This window comes from Carya illinoinensis, chromosome 8 (genome assembly GCF_018687715.1).
Source record: "Carya illinoinensis cultivar Pawnee chromosome 8, C.illinoinensisPawnee_v1, whole genome shotgun sequence".
In the NCBI taxonomy this organism is placed as follows: domain Eukaryota; kingdom Viridiplantae; phylum Streptophyta; class Magnoliopsida; order Fagales; family Juglandaceae; genus Carya; species Carya illinoinensis.
This window is the reverse complement of record NC_056759.1, coordinates 5,139,955-5,159,663: the sequence shown is the minus strand read 5'-3', so window position 1 is coordinate 5,159,663 and position 19,709 is coordinate 5,139,955. Positions and strand designations below refer to the sequence as shown.

Genomic DNA, 19,709 nt, shown 5'->3' with positions numbered 1-19,709 from the left:
GAAGTCTAAATAATCAGGTGACAATTATGAAAATACAGAAATCATCTTCAATTGAATGACGAGAGCTCCAAAGAGAGGATCTTCTCTAGAAAAGAGGTCTCTAACCTTTATTGTATAGAAAAAAATAAGAAACTGTAAAATACTTATATTATGATAAATTTGCCTTCTAAATAATCCGTAGACGTAGGTCTTGTATGGATCCCAATAAATATGTATTTATATTTTTTATATTTATTTTCTATTCATTATTATTATTTTATGTATGGATACAGTACCCTCACCTTGGAACATCTCATGTAGTCTTGTACCACCTTATTGGGTTGAAAATCATTTATTCCGTTCCTGTCTTGTGAGATTTGTTTAAATTAGCACAAACAATATAAAAAGTCGTCTTCGCTTAACATGTTTTCTATCAATTAATTATCATGAATCACTTTATGATAATAATACGTTTGAATTGAGAAATAAATCTTAGCCACAAAAATGATTTCATAAAATTAACCTTACAAAAAGATGTGGTCTAACTTAGTAACTAATGTTATAAAGTTAATTTTATTATTGTTGCCCATATGACTAACACGAGAGGGGGTGAATTGAGCTGTATTTTAAAAAAAATAACAATTATAAATCAAATATACAATATAAAATATAAACAAAATACGAAACAACAATAAATATAAAGAGTAAGAGTAAGAGAGAAGCAAACTCAGATGTTAACAAGGATCGACCTCACTGCTTACGTCCTTGCCTCAAGCTATCCATTGATGATCTCTAAATTTACTATTCAACTTCCTTCAGGTGAAAATAGAAACCTATTACATATTTGAACAATACCGCTACAAATGATCCGTGTAGAATACTCTCTACACTTGCAATCACCTTACACGTGGTAATTCAACTATTCCCTATGTAGAACACTTTCTACACGCACAAGGATTATACACACCATTTTACTGATACAGAGTTGATAGTGAGTAGTTTATTAGAAAACACTACTCAATAAGTGAAATAAGAACAATACAGCGCGAACTATATATCTCTTAAAATAAACAAGGATTAAGGCTCAATGCTTAGAGAAGAGAGAATGAAAATTTTGAATGAATGTTGTATGCTCTGGATGTTGTAAATGTGAAACTCTCAAATAATCTATTTATAGGCATATGAGACTTCATATTCAAATTTAAAAAAATCATATGTCAAAGACAACATCATTAACTTTTTCAAAAAATTCAAATAAAAGGTTTTTCTTTTTCAATTGTCAAAGACAACATCATTCATTTTTCAAAAATTTCAAACCTAATCTTTTACTTTTGGCATATGATAAAAGGAGCATACTTTACTTTTCAAAAAATTTAAACATAATCTTTTTACTTTTTACTTTTTACATATGATAAAAGGAGTACACTTTATTTTTCAAAATTTTTAAATAAAAATATCTATATTTTGCATAAGTAAAAAAAAGCATCAATCACTTTTACAAATATTTAAATAAAACATGCACATGTGAAAGATGACAATCAATCATCTTTTAATATTTTCAAAATTCAAACATTTAATCATGTAATGCACATGTGAAAGATGACAATCAATCATTTTTCATAATTTTTAAATTTAATTTTCAAAATATTAATGCATATGTTTAAAATGTATTTTAATACTTTATGATAAAATATTAATTTTAAGCTTTAATCTTAATTTTAAATTTTTAAGAGATTTACAATATTACTTTATGACTTTAATGTAAATTTGTTCCCTTTTTACTCATACTTAATTTTTTAATGTGCTTAACTCTATTGTATAGATAACTTGAGTTTGAGACTTTTTTATTATTTGAATTCATTTGTTATTATCAAAATTTATATATAAATATAAAATTACACAAAATTTAAAACTTTAAATTCAACAATTATATAATAAATTTAACAATTCACCTAAAATTTTACAAATTTATTACTTTTATAAACTCTTTTCACGACTGTAGACTACAACACTTCTTTCGTGTTTCATTTATTTTCTTGATAAATTAGGTTGCCTTTTTTCAGAGAGCACAAGAAGTCACCAACAGCGAAACGAATCATATGATGGGCCTAAATTAGAAGAAAATCTCCTTATCTTTTTTTACTTTCTTCCTATTAATCGGACCGCCCGTCTTCATTGATCAAGTCGTGACAGTACTAGTTTCTGGGTTGGTATATATGCTTGTTTTTATTTGTTTTCTTGGATAAAATAGTTGGCCACCCTTCGGTACAGAGCCATTTCTTGGGTTTTCAAATCTTTTTTCCAGTATTCTGCTCTCTAATCGATTTTAATGTGTTGATCCATTCCCAACGATTTTTCGATAATTGATGACAATTTACCAAAAAGAGAAGATGCAAAATATGAAGCAAACCAAAGTAATTTGCTATCTACTATTATTCGTCCGAAAACCAAAACAATATAACAAATAAATGAATTACAGTATCTAGAACTCTCTATATAACGTCTCGATATGGCATATGCTGCTCTAAACATACTAATCTGCCAGTTCCTTTCTCAGACTTGAGTCGAACAAGATGACGTAGAAGGATCATACAACGCAGGAAGCAAGTACTTCCTCCCATTACCTCCATGTGCATTGTAACTAGCTCCCGTCGTATGATCCACCAACAAGCTTCCCGGATAACCTGGGTAAGCTCCTTTGCCGTAAACCCCTGGACAAGCCGATGCAGCCTCTAAAGGTGCCTCGGCCGGACCCTGGAAGTAGCCGTTGCCAAATGGGTTCGTGACGGTCCCGGCCAAGAGGCTAGCCAGGTTGATAACCATTCCGTCCAGACCCACGTCATTGTTGGGGGCGACCAGGGGTTCGCTCTGTGGTCCGTAGATGGGCTGGTGGAATGGCCAGGCGCATTGGCCAGGGCATTGTGTCTCCGAGTTACCCACCCAGATATACGCGAATTTGTAGTTCTTGCCCTTGATTTGACCGCTCTTTGAACCAAATGAAGAGCCATGAGTACCGCATCGGCTTAGGCAAAAATCTTCAACAGCCACGTCCGAGGAAGTGAGAACAATGTTGATAGCATTCTTTTGGTCCCCCTTGGAAGCCAATTCAACAATTTGTTTGGTTGTAAGTGACTTTCCCAAGGAGTAGCTCTCGTCTAGAATTTGCTTTCCCAAATTGAGAGAAAGAGATGAATGTCTCTTGGAGGTAAGGTGATAGTATTTCTCGGTGGTTTTCCACCATGTGGAAACAGAGGGTTGGGCATTTTGGGAAGCTGAAGATGAAAGGGAAGTGATGAAATCGGAGATGATGGCTCTTTGGGGAGGCTTGAACTTGCCGTACCAGATGAGGTTAACGGAGATCCTGCCCGAAAGAAGAGGGCCATTGTGGTATTGCAAGAGCTGAGGCTTGTCTTGCACAAGCTCATTAAGCTTTCTCGTAGCCAAAGAGATTTGAAACAGAGAGATTAAAAGCAGTAGTTTTGGGAGAACAAAAGAGGCCATTTTTTAAAGAAAATTAGGTTCAATGTATAAAAGAAAGAAGAAGCTGAGATTGCTGGTGTTCGTGTTGGGATGGAGAATGAAGAAGTGGTGTGTGTTTATATACAGGTCTGGGACGGAGCTGGTTATTAGATTGTAATTTTGAATTAAAGAAAGCGGGGGGGTTTGGTTTAAGCGAAGGAATCTGCTCAGAAAGAGGGGTAAAGACAGTGCGTGTATCGATGCGTCTATGGGAGAAGAGATGGCTTTCCCATTTACGAGTAGCGACTTGGCCAGTAAGCAAAGAAAAGAGATCCCTCCAACGGTACTCTCGAGCGTGTTTTCTTTATCTCAAAAACAGAGAAAATGCTTCTTTCACGCTATCATCACCCGCCTGTCTCCACGCTCCGAACACATAAATATGGATTTTGTCGCTTAACTAAATAATTACTTAAATTACATGACTCAAAACAGAAAATATAATTGCGGAGCGTGAGGGGTTAAGCAGGAGATAATCCGTGGATTCGTGAGTTCGAAAAGCAGGAGAACACTTTCCTCGCTACGAAACAAAAAGCATCACAGCTCAGCTACAGAATGCAGCAGTTCACTATTGACGAAATTATCCTGATTCCCAACCCTGCGCAGGGAAAGGTGAAAAGGGCCTCAGGGAGAAAGTTTAGAAAAGAAGCGCTCGGAGGAGTACAGGCTGGACGCTACCTAGAATGAATATAATTAATTGTATTGGGAAACGTGGAATGATCCAACTGGCCAGCCAGACTTGGGTTGGGTATTTGGCGGTCAGCGTTTGTCAGGAAGACAGTGGGGATCCGAGGTGAGGTGACGCGCAACGTTGCCAAAATTATGGTAGAAATGCGGAACTCGTGAGAGTGAGCTGGGGGAGTTTTTAGTGGTGCGATCCAGTCCAGCTGGATCAAGCTATAAGGCGGAACGCCAGGCAGGCAGTCCAGCCTTATCACCTACTCCCCAATTTGAATGAAGCATTGGATTGGTTTTGATCGCTTCCCTTCAAATGGTACAGCAAATTGGTTAGACTAACCATGATCTCCTTTTCAACTAAGATAAGTGCTGTATAAAATATGGGGTTTTTTAATTATTTAACTTATATATTTAATCATTTTTTTTCAATATAATGATAAAAAAAATCAGTATTTTAATCAAAATAGAATATATATATGATCTTGTTTTGTAACGATTCACTGAACTAAAAGACGAAATCTTACTTTCCTCCACACTTCACAGGGTCTACCATGTCATGAATGCACCTTGGTGGAGCCACGAGGGCAGGCAGATTACAGCAGGCTGAGTTTGGGTCCATTTCTGGGTCTCAGTGGCATCGTGCTTGCTAGGGAACACTGAAAACTACTTTGTGATTTAGCTAAATGTTTGCATCTACTGATTAAAAAAGATGTAAGGCATAAAAATTATTAAAATGAAATCAGTGGGAACACTGCACTAGACACATGCTCGATTAGTTGGGCTCTTAACCGCAAACTTGGGGTCGACCTTTTTCTTTTAGCCGAAACTAACAATATACAGGGATGGTGGGCATCCATGACATGACTATTATCTTCTATTATCATGGGAGTACAACCTCCAAATTTGTAAGCTATTTCATGTTTTCTGATTAAGTGTAACAGAAGTTTCAATTGAGATCGTCCCAAATTGCATAATTGAATTAAATAGTCCAATGCAAATAAAAATAGATACAACATTAATTAAATGTTTATATAGGATTCACACTGTCCAAAACTCCTATACAGGCATCATTAAATGTTGAATGTAAGACCTAAATAATGCATCTATTTTTCTCTATAATTAGATAATCACATTCTATCAAGTAATTGGACAGAATCTCTATTTAAAAAGTTTGAATTTTGTGTGTGAATTTAACATTCTCACATCCCAATTACGATCTGCATGACAAGGAATATAACAACACGAATAACTTCAGGGTAATACATAATATTTTAATAGAGAGTATAGTATAGATGTCTAACTGATTGTTAACATATTAAATAAATAATAAAATCAAATTCTTCCCATTAGCTTAAATATTTGAGATAAGCAGTGATTACACATGATATAAGATTAGAGGTCCTGAGTTTGAAGTTCGAAGCCTGATATTACACTTTATCTCATTTAATTAAATACTCCACGTGTTGGCTCTAGGTTACCCATTGAAGAAGAGTCTGACTTACAAATAAGAGAGAGTGTTAAGATATAAAATAAATAATAAAATTTACATCCTCTTATTAGTTTAATTAAATTTTTGTGATAAGCGATGATAATGAACTGATTAACAAACTATTTTATTCCTCTTTCTATTATTTGCAGTTGGCACATAAACAAATGGTCACAAGTAGCTTGATGGAAAGGCCATTGTCATCCTATCCACAACCTGATTTCACGAGCTAGTTAGCTTACGATCAAATTTAACATTAATCAAACCATGGCATTCACGAGGCGGGCACTATTAACATATTTAATTACGAGATTCTTGCTTCTTTTTGTTATATATTCAAATCAAACGTTACGTTTGGCAGCACGTCCACTTACAATGCCCTAAATTCTCGATAGAAGCAAAAGATATTATGTGCAGCAGCGTGTCTGATGGGGAATTCATCGCTGGAGATATACATATATAGCTGCCTTTGTTGCATACTTTGGAGACATGACACGACCCATTAAACAGTTTAACATGGTTTGTAGTCTGACGGACGAGGTCCTACGAGCCTAACCCATGCACCTAAACACCTTGGGAGTACTTATGTTTATGGAATTAGAGAATGTTGACTAAGTTTTATGTCCATCGTGGATTCTTTTTGTTTGTGATATTGTCGAAGGCTTATAGTTGTCATTGTCGCTTCTTCGGCTATTTGCATTATCTTTTCGTATTCCAGAGTGTATCTTGAGAATTTGAGAACTTACTTCGTGACCATGGTCGTTGTTATATACATGATATTAATTTGAGTGTGTATAATATAAATAACCTTGGGAAGAAATTCAGAAAGTACCCTCAAAACTACGTATGGTACCATCTAACTAATTTCTAAAATATATATAACCACTGAGAGAGACGCTTAGCCTAGAGCATCTACTGATGATATATAGTACGTTTGAGGTAATTTAAAAGGGTCATTGCAATTTTTTGATAATTCATACGAGAATTTTTAATTGGCTGGCTGTAACTCTTATTTATTTTCCTTTCATTACATTATTTTTGAAGAAGTTCCTGGATGACAAGCCTAATTGAGGCATAAAGCTGGTTGATCTGTGAAAAATATACACGATCGATTCTTTCCTTTTCCAGATTTGAGAAGGCCAGTGATTGTCAAGATTTATAGTTTAAGAGACGGTTGAAAATTAGGTAGTAGTTAGAGCATCCTCATCCGATTTCTCATCTACATCCCTATAATTGAACTCAAAATCATATTTTCTCAAATTTATTTTTAAATTTTATTCATCTTTTAAAAATCTCCTATATCTCATTCCCCATCCCTATTTCTATTTTATTAAATAATATTTCTCTATTCTTTTTTTTATTATTATTTTTTCTCTCTTCCATTTATAATCTTAACTACTAACTCTTTTATCTTATTATCTTTTTTTTTTTTCAAATATCACTTTCTACTAAATATTTATATGATTTTGACTACCCAATACAATATTTTTTCAAACCAAAATTCGTATTATAAAAACTATTTTTATAATAAATTAATGTATTTTCTAAAGTGATGACAAATTTTTTGTGAAGAGTACTCTTTATCAATTTCTCTAATGAGGATCCGTAGTCACGTATTGATGATATAATTTTTTTAATTGGCTGTAACGGTAATATTTTTTGTCATTTTTCCAACGGTAATATTTTTTGTCATTTTCCTAACGGTAATATTTTTTGTCTTTTCTCTAACGGTAACTTTTTTTGTCTGCTCTCAAACGGTAACATTTTTTGTTTGTGGTGTAATGGCAACTTTTTCCTCTATAAATATGCATATTGCTAACTTTCACATTCTCACAAACTCAAGTCTCATTTCATTTATATAACAAAGATTCTATTCTATCTTTTGATCTTCCACTCCTTTAATCAAATGTACCTTATTTCGTAAATTATCGACATACGTATTCTCTGAAGATGATAGCGATGTTCATACTGAGGAGGTCGATGGACAGTCATCGAGGCATTGTGGCAATAGCCAACGTCGTAAGTTTATTCGGTGTGATCATGCCCAGGGGCACGAGCGACTATTTCGTAATTATTTCGCAAAGAATTTAGTATATCCCTTGAATCTAGTTTGAAGGAGATTTCGGATGAGCCGTCCCCTATTTCTTCGTATTCTAAATGAGGTAGAGTCTTATGAGCCGTATTCGTCCAGATAAGAGATAATATCGGAAGACTCGGTTTATCTTCTATGCAAAAAATAACCGCAGCACTTAGAATGCTGGCGTATGGTGTTACTAGAGATTTTATGGATGAATACATACGTATTGGTGAAAGCACCGCAATGAAGAGCCTAAAAAAATTCTCTGAGACAATAGTAAATATTTTTTCAGATGAATATTTGCGGTCTCCAAATGCTAATGATATAGTCCAATTGCTGCTGGTTGGTGAACAACGGGGATTCCCAGGAATGCTTAGAAGTATTGATTGCATGCATTGGAAGTAGAAAAATTATCCCACAGCCTGGAAAGGTATGTACTCTGACCACATCCGTGAACCAACTATTATTTTAGAAGCAGTTACTTCATATGATCTTTGGATATGACATGCATTTTTTGGTATGCCCGGTTCATATAACGACATTAATATATTAGAAAGATCTTTTATTTTTATGAAACTTGCATAAGGGCGTACTTCATCAGTCAATTACACTATCAATGGCAACGACTACACTATGGGGTATTACCATGCGGACGGTATTTATCTCAAGTGACGAACTTTCGTGAAGACGATTCCATCACCACAAGGGAACAAGAAGAAAAATTTTATGAAAGCACAAGAATCCGCAAGAAAAGATGTCGAGCGTGCATTCAGGGTACTTTAACAACGATTTGCTATCATTCATGGACATTCCCAAATGTTCAAAGTGAAGGAACTAACAAATATAATGAAAGCATGTGTTATTTTATATAATATGATCATTGAAGATGAACGTGATGATAGTGAGAGTCTGAACATTGAGTATGATCAACTTGATGATGATCTCCCAAAATTGTCACGCAATCATACAATTGAGCTTACGGACTTCATCCAGCGTCATCATCATATTAGAGATAGCTCGACACATCATCAGCTCTAAGAAGATCTAATTGAACATCAATGGCTATTATATTCCCAACATTAGCCATGTCGCATTCAAACAATGGAATTTCCTTCATGTTATTTACTTTTATGTTTGAGTTAATTTGCTTTGCATTTGTATTTCCATCATGTTATTTACTTTTATATTTGAGTTAATTTGATTTACATTTGTATTTCCTTAATGTTATTAGTGACTATGTTAATGGTAAAATTCTTTTATTAATGTCCTTAAGTATAATCGCGCAATCTATATTTCAAAATTTTATTTTTAATTATTTTTAAAATTATACTAACATATTACTTGCACAAAAATATTAAGGGACACTACAACAAATGCTAAAAAATATTTACACATGCTTTTTACACATCTATCATTGTTCAAAACATAAAATAAGAAATATAACTGGAAATGGTACATATTATCAATCAATGTTCAATTTTTAAAAGTATTGCGTCTCACCATGATTTCCCTCTGGAGTTGCTGGAAATATAACCGTTGCATTTTAGGCATGACACTCATGTCCATCATCATAATGCACTGATCTTGATCTTTCAACTCGAGCTCCACTTTCTGTTCCTACAACTTTAATTGTGACGCCCCCAAATCCCATGTACGGACACGTGGAAATCGAGACGTCGGGATAATGACAACATGGGTCACCACCCTATCGCCAAGTGCCAAGTGTGTGTACCATGCAACAAGTGTGCAAATAAAAATACGCAGCGAATAAATAAAGCCTTATAACTAAGTACCATAACTTTTCTTTGTTTAATACAAACCCGTTTAAAACATACATAATAAAATATTACAAGCCACAAATATTGTTTCAAATCAAATTACAAGGCATAAAACTCCAAATCAATACTCCAGTGGAGCCACCTCCTCGGGCTCAGCCTCCTCCTCCTACTCGACCTCTGCATTAAAATCTATGGTATCAAAATGGTGCCGCAGGTAAGTAAAGATCCAAATGCCACAAGATAAAAACATATTAAACTCAACAATATGCATGAAAGAATGCCAAATGCACATATTCTATAAAACCATATTTTTCCCACGTACGCCAAAAATCCCATTTGGCCCAAAAAACATATTACTTTCCAACTCACGCCAAAAATCTCATTTGGCCCAAATCCAACTCAATTCAATAGTCAATTAATCCGAATGCACTATGACCTCCCCTAGGGGTCATCCGCACACCTTGACTCCTATTGTCACACCACGAGTAACAACCATGCGTGTGACTTCATAAGGAGCGATGCCCAGTTTCGCGCCCCGCGCATACGTAGCCAAGCATCCTCTAGCCCTCACCAGCAAAGGGCCACGGAGTCGGTGCGAACATCACTCAGTATATTACGCTCCCGAGTGACTAGAGGAGCTCCACCGAGATAATACCCCATCTCAGCTTGGGGTCGTGATACACATACACCCAAAAATCCGTTTACACATATAACACCGATTTTTCTCAATTAAATAAATGCACATGAATGCATCATGCAATACATACCTCAAGATACAAATCATCTAAACAATCACAATATCAACAAAACCAAACAACTCTGTCCTTAATCCATCCGACTCCCGACTCCTCGGACTCAGTCCGGAATTAACCAACCAGTCAAATAAATAATTGTAAGAGTAATAATATATTTAAATCTAAAATAGAGTTTTGAAAATACTTACAGCGTTATAAGGTATTTTTTGAAGGATCATAACGTTGCAAACGGCGGAGAAAAAACAACGTAACAGTGTAAAATACACTGTGGCCGTAGGTTGTAAAATACCCATTTTCAAACGAGGACAAAACAAGACTTGGAATTGATAGAGAATGACCTAGAGATGTTTATGAAATTAATAGAAGTGAGTTTTGACCGTGGGTGGCAGTGGAAAAGGCGGTGGAATCGAAAAAAGGGCAAATCGAAGTTGAGCTCGTGGGAGCTGCTCCGGCAATGGATCGGGGCTGGAAATGGGTGGGTTAGGATGGTAAGAGGTAGTTGATGAAGTGGTGAAAAGATGGTGGCCGGAGGTGGAGCGACGACGCAGGAAATGCATAAAAACCGTGCGGCTTAGATGGGCTCTCGGTGGCAAACGACGGCTCGGATGGAGGTGAAACTTGGTGGGGTGGTTCACCGGCTGGAGGGAGAACTTTCTGGATGGGTGGTGCCGGCCACGTCTCCGGCAAGCAGTGGTTCTGGGCGGCACAAGCAACCGGTGACAGAGAAAGGGAGAGAAAGAGCAGCATGGGCGGGAGAGAAAAAAGAAAGAAGAAAGAAAAAGGAGAAAAAAAGAAAAGAAGGAAATGAAAAAGAAAAGGAAAAGAGAAAAAAAAAAAAGAGAAAAGAAAAAGAAAAGATGAGGGAAAAGAAATGAGATCTAATCCTTACCTCCGGAGTCTAAAAACTGATCCGACGAAAACAATTTTAAAAAACTAAAAACGACTAAAATAAATTAAACACCACATCAAACTAAAATAAAGCCAATTAAAATACAATAATTTAAAATAAAAGAACTAATATTTTAATTAAATTAAAAAACTCTTTCAGTGAAAATACACGTAAAAACGGGGTACCACATTAACCTTTCGTCCTCTTGACGAATTTAATTGACCTCTTTTTCCCTCTCAATTACCATCTTCTTGGCCTCTAACCTCAGTCGTTCATCCTCAAGGCGTAATTTTTTTTTTCCTCTTTTTCCTTGTCATACTCCATCTTCTCGGCCTTAAGGCGAAAAAACTCTTTTTTCTGAGCGCGTGACTCCTCCAAAAGAGTATACTTCATCTTTCTAAGTTGGAAATTTTCCTCTACTTGCCTGCCATGGGCCTTTCGTTTTCCTTTCTCAGCTTTCCTTCTAATTGGTCGCTCCAATTCGATAACTTCATTCTCCATGACTTCATCTACCTCTATATCAAAAGCTGAATCAATTATAGAGCCAGAACATCGAGTTGGAGTCAGGGATGTGGACATCATCTTCCTTCGTTTTGGATCCTCCTTTGTGGCGCGCCAAATCCACTTAGGTTGGTCCTTCAATAGGTGCCAACAATGCTCAAATTGGAAGGAGCATTTTTCTAACGCTTGGTACATAACCTTGGCCTTGTCAAATTTACATGAAAAAAAAAACCAATGTTAAACCAATGTAGGAGATAAGAAATTTTAGAATAAAACAAGAAGGATTTCGAATTTTTACTTTGTCTTGATTGGTCATGCCACTTTGATTTAACCCTTCAACTTGGGCTAGTTTCGCACAAAATTTATTTGTAGCCTTTTGGATAACCGACTACCGATGAATTAAAAATTTTATTGTCCGCTCATTTGTGGTTTCTTTAAATTGCTGGAAGTACTCAAAATTTTTTTCCCAAAGGTGGGAGTGTTTTTGATCTGTTCCCTGAAATGCATCAAGGCTACAATTTAGCCAAGCGGAGACAAGTAACATATCTTCTTCGATGGTGAAATTTGCACCCCTGACTGAGTTCCTAACGTCGAAAGACTCATTAGGGGGTAGGGGTAGAGAGTCATCAAGGGTCAACGGAGAAGATACACTTTGCCCACCGTAAGTGGGGTCGAGTCGAGGATCTTGACTAAGGAGGTTGGTGAAGTACATATGTCCAGGGTCTTGTGAATCCATCTCTAAAAAAACATTTATATGTTAGAGCACGTATCACTTTGAAGTTTGATTTTTGATCAGGGCTCAGGAACCGAATGGACACATCAAGAAAAGATTGCCACCCACTCATGGTTGCAACAACTGGTTGCCAGTACTTGTTGGCCGTCCGGGTTACCTAGCCATTGAGGAGATGGCAATCTATATCCCGTATCCCCACATGTGGTTGTCATCATCACAGCCGAGGTGGTTGAGTTTATACATTTATTTCTCTATCGCAACATAATAAAAAAACCAACCAAACAGCATGCTAATCACAATAATTTATATAAGAGCATCCCATCCGATTTATATTTATATATAACATATATTAATAAGAGAAAAGGCTCATAATGGTATAAATATGCTCAGCAGAATCCCGATTGCTTTTTGTGAAAAGTACCACAAACCCCACCCCAACCTTACTTTTGTGAAAAGTAAGGCGCCGAACATCGAATGACTGCAAAACTCTGCTCGAATCCCGATTGCCTTTTGTAAAAAGTACCACAAACTGCAATATTATGGTCATCCGAATGAGGATTACCCCGCCATATCAATGAGGCCCCATCAACACTTGTGAATTAACCCCCCTATAACACCATCATCACAGTCTAATAACAACCCCCTCCCCAGCCACATACGAAACACTACACCCCAACAACACAGTACATATATTAGGACATTTCAATCCCATCACTTACAGAATTATCATTTCTGATCCTATATTGAATCCGAACCAAATATACATTAAAATTCTATTAAATCATGATAACATGGATTTACACAAGTAGCACTACTTCCTAACTAGTTCCATTCATCAAAATATTTTAAAAAGGTATACAAAAAGGTATACAAAAAGGACCGGTCCAATGATACTTACATAAAATAAAAAGGGTCTGACCAATGGTATTCATAAGACAAGCAATAAATGCATTAAAAAATACACTAGGATAATCATTAGTTTAAAATTGATTGGCTGTGTTTAGGTAAAATAAAATATCACGGGAAATAATAGGATAATCATTTCATTTATACAAGACCCTTTTCCAGGCATTTGGTAAAAAAAGCTGTAATAATATTACAAGTAATGAAAATCTATTGAACTTTTCCAAGGGACCATATATAACACTGATTCACTAGTATACTCCAATATACGTGGCACTCCAACTGTCTAACCATAATCCAAAAGATATAAGCAGCAATTAAAACACGTATCTACTGTCCACACGTATTTCCAGTCACAAAACCAGCTAATAAACATAACTAAAACATTGTCAAAATGTTATTTATAGTCACGGCAATATGGTTAACACAAGGCAATATATATGTATTTTTTTACTTATCAAAATATATATACAGAACATACGTATTTATTTAATGTCCAGTCATTAGAACAACAAATATTTAGAACAACATTCAGTTTGAACAATTTCAATAATTAGAACAACATAATTACAAATAGTTTCTCATCACCAAAAATAAAACTCGAGTAGCAACATACAATGAAGTAATAGAACTCGGTTTTTCCATACATGGCACCCCAACTTTCAATTCCATTAAAGCAACAAATGTATGGTCTAAAACTAATAGTCTAGTGAATAAATGGTCAAGTGCAGATGTAGACAATTATTTTAGGCTGCTATAAAAATTTACAAGACTTCAAATCAACCAAGAACTATATGCAGCTTGATCATCAAAAAAGTATTGCGGTAAGACAACAGATAAAATGGAAGAAGCCATGTGGAACATGTTTAAAAGTCAATTGGAATGTTGTTGTAGATAACAAGGAAAATAAGGTGGGAATAGGACTAATAATCAGAAATTCAGAAGGTGATATTCTAGCTTCTTTATGTTCAAGCTTTAATAGCCAATTATTGCTGAAGCATGTGCTCTTAGAAGAGCTATGATCCTATGCATAGAATTGGAACTGCCTCACCTAGTTCTAGAAGGAGAATTACAAGTTATGGTTAAAGTTGCTGCTAGTTGAGAAGAAATTTGCATAGAGTATAGTGTTTTGATTGAAGATGCAAGAAAAATGCTTTGGGAAAGACCAAGTTGGAGTCTCAGTTTCACTTACAGCGAGGGAAACATTGTAACTCATAAACTTGCCAAGCCAACACAAATCAAAACAATACATGCCACAAAACTCAACAATATATAATTCACAAAAATGTCAAAGCCTAATGGCCAACATAATCCACAAAACTATCAAAACAATACATACCACAATACTTTCAAAATATAATGCACAAAAATGACAAAACAGGATGTCACAACATTGGCAAATTTCGGATTCCAACTTCAAAATGGCTAAATTTCATAAACTAACAGTTCATTACAAGATCTGCACATTGCCAACATCTTCAACAATGATCAAAATATATACATAGGTCAAGATATTAAATGAGACAAGAATTATAAATGAAATCAATGGAAAAATAAGATAGCCAAGCATAATCACAGAGACAAGAAATATAAATGAAATCAATGGAAAAATAAGATAGCCAAGTATAATCACAACCCCACCCAAACTGAAACACCAATTATGTTCCAAGTAAATAGATCAAATCACAGTTAAAGACTTCAAAATGCCCCAAATAAATGCAACTCCTAATTTTCCAGAAAATCCCCAAATTCAAAACCCCAAGAGACCTTCATTCGTGGGTTTTTTTTCCATTAACCCAAAACCATTTGAGAAATCCCTATAATTTATCCAAAAACAAGAAAAATAACAACCTTTCATTCTCACAAATTTGATATAGGATGAAAGAAGAAGATATTAAAATCTGGAATGAGCATACCGATGAAGAAGACAGAAACGAATAAGAAGTTAGGTCTATGATTGTAAAAAGTAAAATCTAAAATCTGGAATGAGCATACTGATGAATGTGAGATTCAGGGTCGAAAGGATTGAAAAATGAAGAGCAGCCAACCGTCGTAAAGAAGAAGATGCGGGATGTCGAAGGAGAGAGAGAACCGAAATCACATTTGGAAATGTATTGTAGCAACCGTAAACTTTATCTCCATTTTGAGGAACCAGATGGATCGAAGGTTTTAGATCAAACCTTAAAAATATCTCCAGAATATGAAGATGCAGAAAGAATACAGAACTGAATGCAAATGCTCTTAGAGATAATGGCTGTCATGTACACGTTTGCCCATGCAAAAACCCATGCATTTTTTTATGGGCTTAAAGCAAGGCCAGATGTTTAGCCACGCAGCAGTTGTATTAATTTCTATGTAATAGTCGTGCAGAACATGTCTGGTGCTTTAGGAATAAGAAACTTGCCAAAACCCATAGAATATTATTGGTCTATGCATTTTGTCACCATTCAACCTAGCTGTGTTTCATTTTAATGGAACGAAGACATATAGCTGATGCTGCATGTTGTTTAATCTAAGCCAGGGAACAAGCCCTGATGCACGAAGTCAGTACCAACACGTCTTCCCCGAAAGACGACAAAACAGTACTATTGTGTGTATATAAAAACTCCAGGGAAAACATTGAAAAGAAACGTACATGCAACGTCCTAGTTCAATATAAATATTAATTGAAAATAATAGTATATACTTAAAAACGTAAACAGTGAAAGAGTACTTTTGAACAAGCTTTCAGAATTGGGAGTGTTCATCCAGATCCAGGTCCGGATATTTACCCGGACCCAAGTATATCACATGGCCTGGATAATTAACCACTAGGTTATGACCCGGGCCAATATCCGGATAGATCCAAATATTTGAAACCCAAATGGATTGGGCATTCGATTCGCATTATAGGATTATATTTCGAATATTCGAGCTAATCAAATGAAATATTAAATAGTTGGTTTCTCTGAAGAAAAACCAATGGGTTGGTTCGTTGTAAATTTGTTTCAATTAAAAAATGTCACATTTGAAAATTTCATATAGATGGGTACTGTAGATGAGATGAGAAGTAATAAGCTTAATAATATTGGCCACCATAAAGCAATGAATTAGAGGAACCTAAGTTAAGAAGTGTCATTAAAAGAAGTATGATATTACAACTCCTAATATCAAAAACTATATATGATTGATATTACAACCGAAGATTACTCGATCGAAGGTTTTTCTACGTACATACATTCATGTCAGGCAAATTTTATATTCCAATAGCAGCGGATTTAGACTCCTTTGATGCGACCAGTTTCCGGAGAGCACAACCAGAGCATCCAGCTAGCCTGTCTTGAGCTGGTCGACGTCGATGAGCTTAAAGAGCTAGCACGGTCGCATGCTTGCAAACACCCACGGTCTCCTCAATAAATGATGATCCGAGCACGTAGTTTAAACTTGCACGATTGGCGTGTATATATCTATATATATATATATATATTCATAAAGTAACTCTTAAGTACACATCCACAAAAAATCTGCAGTACTGCGCATTTCTTGCGCAGCCAGAAATGTTGAGACGCCTCAAGAAATGTTTTACCCCCCGGCCCCTTCAAGGGATTCAAGTAATTACTGTACCACCAGCTTATGGTTTCGCAAATTATAAATTAGCTAACATGGCTGAGATCTCAGATTTTTTCAGGTGTGATAAAATCCTTGGTGGAATTATAGTGACAAAGATAAAAACTCAATAGAATATTGTAGCATTGGATATCGCTCAGCAGGCTGCAAACAGTCATTAATTGGAGGGAAGCATGCATGGGTAGCGGGCCACTATGTTATTCCAGAATATTCATATATAGTATCTCGTTAATCGAACTCAGTACTGGATGAGGTCCAGAGCTGATCATGTAATGCACGTACATCTACACCTATATATGGTTATAAATTAATTGGTGTGCAACTGGAAAACAAACCCGGCATATTGCATGGCATTGTCGGATACACAACTATATATATGAAGGTTATTACGTATATTCATGAGTTCTTATTATCCGAATATCGAAGCTAAGGTTTTGGAATCCCATGATGTGTCAGCACTTCAGTGAACTTCTTCACAAAAATTGAAGAACGTACGGGAGAAACCACAGTTTAGGTCTGGAGCGAGGTATAAATTAACCGTGTAGATTCTACAATATATGTTCTTCTAACTTCTATATATAGGTCTCTCAAACAGTATTATATGCTTAATTAACAAGCCTCTACAAATCTAAGCTGTACAATTTAATTAAATTAGAGAATCTTGTTACTGAGCGGCATGCAAATTCTTGAAGTTTTCTGCCCATTTTGTCTCCTTATAAGAATTACGTTTCTCGCATAATATGCATGAAATATTTGAGAGTTCCGCATGCATGGCATGGTTTAGAGTTTAGAAGTTAGCATTAAAGAAAGCATAGTTGACATGATACCCAATTTTGGAAACGGGAAGAAACCCTAGGCAAGAAAAATAAAAATACATGAGTGGGCATATATATTTGGGGACGTATTTAATAGTCACATTATCATTTTCTATCAATGATATACACACGTACATATATACATATAAACAATGGACTCATCCTCGTGACATAGACATGGCCTCAATATCTTGATGGTCAATTAATTATTTAATTTTCTCTAAGTAATATGGATCAATCTTAATATCAAATGCATTGAAGTACACATTTTATGTCTATCCTTTCACCAAAGATAAAAAAATAAATAATTAGTACCAATAATTGTAAACCGATAAGCGTGGCTAACTCTTTATAAGAATGAAGAAAATAAACAATTAAATCGTAACATCGGGCCGAGAAAATTCAAAAACTGAGGCGGAATTTTAAAAACGACGTTAAAGAGCTTCAAAGTTCTTAGAAATCCCATGGTCCACGAGTATTTTATTGCTGGAGTACTTAGGACGGGAACTCACGGATCTTGATCATCCGTGAAGCTTTAAAGAAGATTCTCGCCATATTTTCCTCTATTATCTTTATCTTTGTCGGTTCTCTCGAACCTTCAGTTTTATGACCTGAACTCGCAACTGAAAGCTATGGATAAAACCCGCTAGCTCAGTGCATGCACCCACCTACCTATATATAATTCATTTTCCCTGATATCCTTCACCACTCAATCAAAAAGCTATCAATTTTCTCTGATCTCTGCCTACTTCAAAATCTATCATTCTCAAATTTCTGAAATGGGCTTCTCCGAATTTGCGAAAAAGGTTACTCTTCTCTTCTTTCTTGTTCAATTAAGCTTGGTTAACTTGTGTTTCGGCGCAAGAAAGCTGAATTCTCTTTATAAACCACCGTCCATGTGTGCCACTTACCACAATGGAGCTTTGCTTGAGGGAAACCTGCCGGTATCAATTCTTTGGTACGGGAAATTTTCACCAGCTCAGAAATCCATTGTCTCAGACTTTCTTCTATCTCTTAGCCAAGGAAAAGAACAAAAGCCCTCAGTCTCTCAGTGGTGGAATATCCTCCAAATTTACATGAAGAAAGCTGGAAAAAGAGAAACCCGAGTTGTCTTAGCAAACCAAATCTCAGACAAGAACTGTTCTCTAGGCAAGATCTTAAAGAAATCCCATATTTCCATGTTGGCTGGGAGGGCAAACTCAAAACTCGGTGGGTTGAACCTGGTTCTTACATCCAATGACGTCGTGGTTGAAGGCTTTTGCATGAGTAGCTGCGGGTTTCATGCCTCGGACACAATGCCCAAATCGGCTTTCATCTGGGTCGGTAACTCGGTGACCCAGTGCCCGGGTCAGTGCGCGTGGCCTTTCCACCAACCCATCTACGGACCACAAACCGAGCCGCTGGTTGCACCAAACGGGGACGTGGGATTGGACAGCATGATCGTCAATATTGCGAGTCTTTTGGCCGGGACGGTGACGAATCCATTCGGGAACGGATATTACACTGGATCTGACGCGGCACCATTAGAGGCGGCGTCGGCTTGTACAGGCGTGTACGGTAAGGGAGCTTATCCAGGCTATGCCGGGGAGCTGCTGTTTGATTCGGTAACTGGTGCAAGCTACAATGCGCACGGGGTGAGCGGGAGGAAGTACTTGTTGCCTGCAGTATTTGACCCTTCTACTTCACAATGTGCAACGGTTGCGTGAGCGTTTGGAGTTGGGAGAGACGCGTGGCTTTTTGTGACAATGTTTGTATATATATATATGTGTGTGTGTGTGTCACAGTGTGTGTACATATGCAAATAAAATGTTGAGAGGGTTTGATATTGGTTGTAAATTATTAGACCGTTAATTTTAATCTAAAACATGTATCCTAAACAGAGCTAGGCTTTTAGAAAGAGTTTTGTTATACATAAGTTAAGTGTCTATTTATAGTAGAATCTATCACTACAAGAAAAAGTAGTTTTTGCTGCCAAAAACTGAAGGGGCGAGTA

At 36.2% G+C, this 19,709-nt stretch overlaps 2 protein-coding genes across 2 annotated transcripts; one reads left to right on the top strand and one right to left on the bottom strand.

Annotated features, from left to right (window-relative positions):
• Positions 1 to 2,379: 2,379 nt before the first annotated feature.
• LOC122274766 (protein PHOSPHATE-INDUCED 1-like) lies at positions 2,380 to 3,717 on the bottom strand. Its single transcript, XM_043083788.1, has one exon. It carries the CDS (start codon positions 3,478 to 3,480, stop codon positions 2,533 to 2,535), a length of 948 nt encoding a protein of 315 aa, XP_042939722.1. The 5' UTR covers positions 3,481 to 3,717; the 3' UTR covers positions 2,380 to 2,532.
• A 14,623-nt stretch (positions 3,718 to 18,340) lies between these two features.
• LOC122318222 (protein PHOSPHATE-INDUCED 1-like) lies at positions 18,341 to 19,613 on the top strand. Its single transcript, XM_043135420.1, has one exon. The coding sequence runs from the start codon at positions 18,496 to 18,498 to the stop codon at positions 19,420 to 19,422; it is 927 nt and encodes a 308-aa protein (XP_042991354.1). The 5' UTR covers positions 18,341 to 18,495; the 3' UTR covers positions 19,423 to 19,613.
• Positions 19,614 to 19,709: the final 96 nt, after the last annotated feature.

Coding starts and splice junctions, on each gene's coding strand:
- LOC122318222 (XM_043135420.1), top strand. CDS start 18,496: ATGGGCTTCTCCGAATTTGCGAAAAAGGTTACTCTTCTCTTCTTTCTT.
- LOC122274766 (XM_043083788.1), bottom strand. CDS start 3,480: ATGGCCTCTTTTGTTCTCCCAAAACTACTGCTTTTAATCTCTCTGTTT.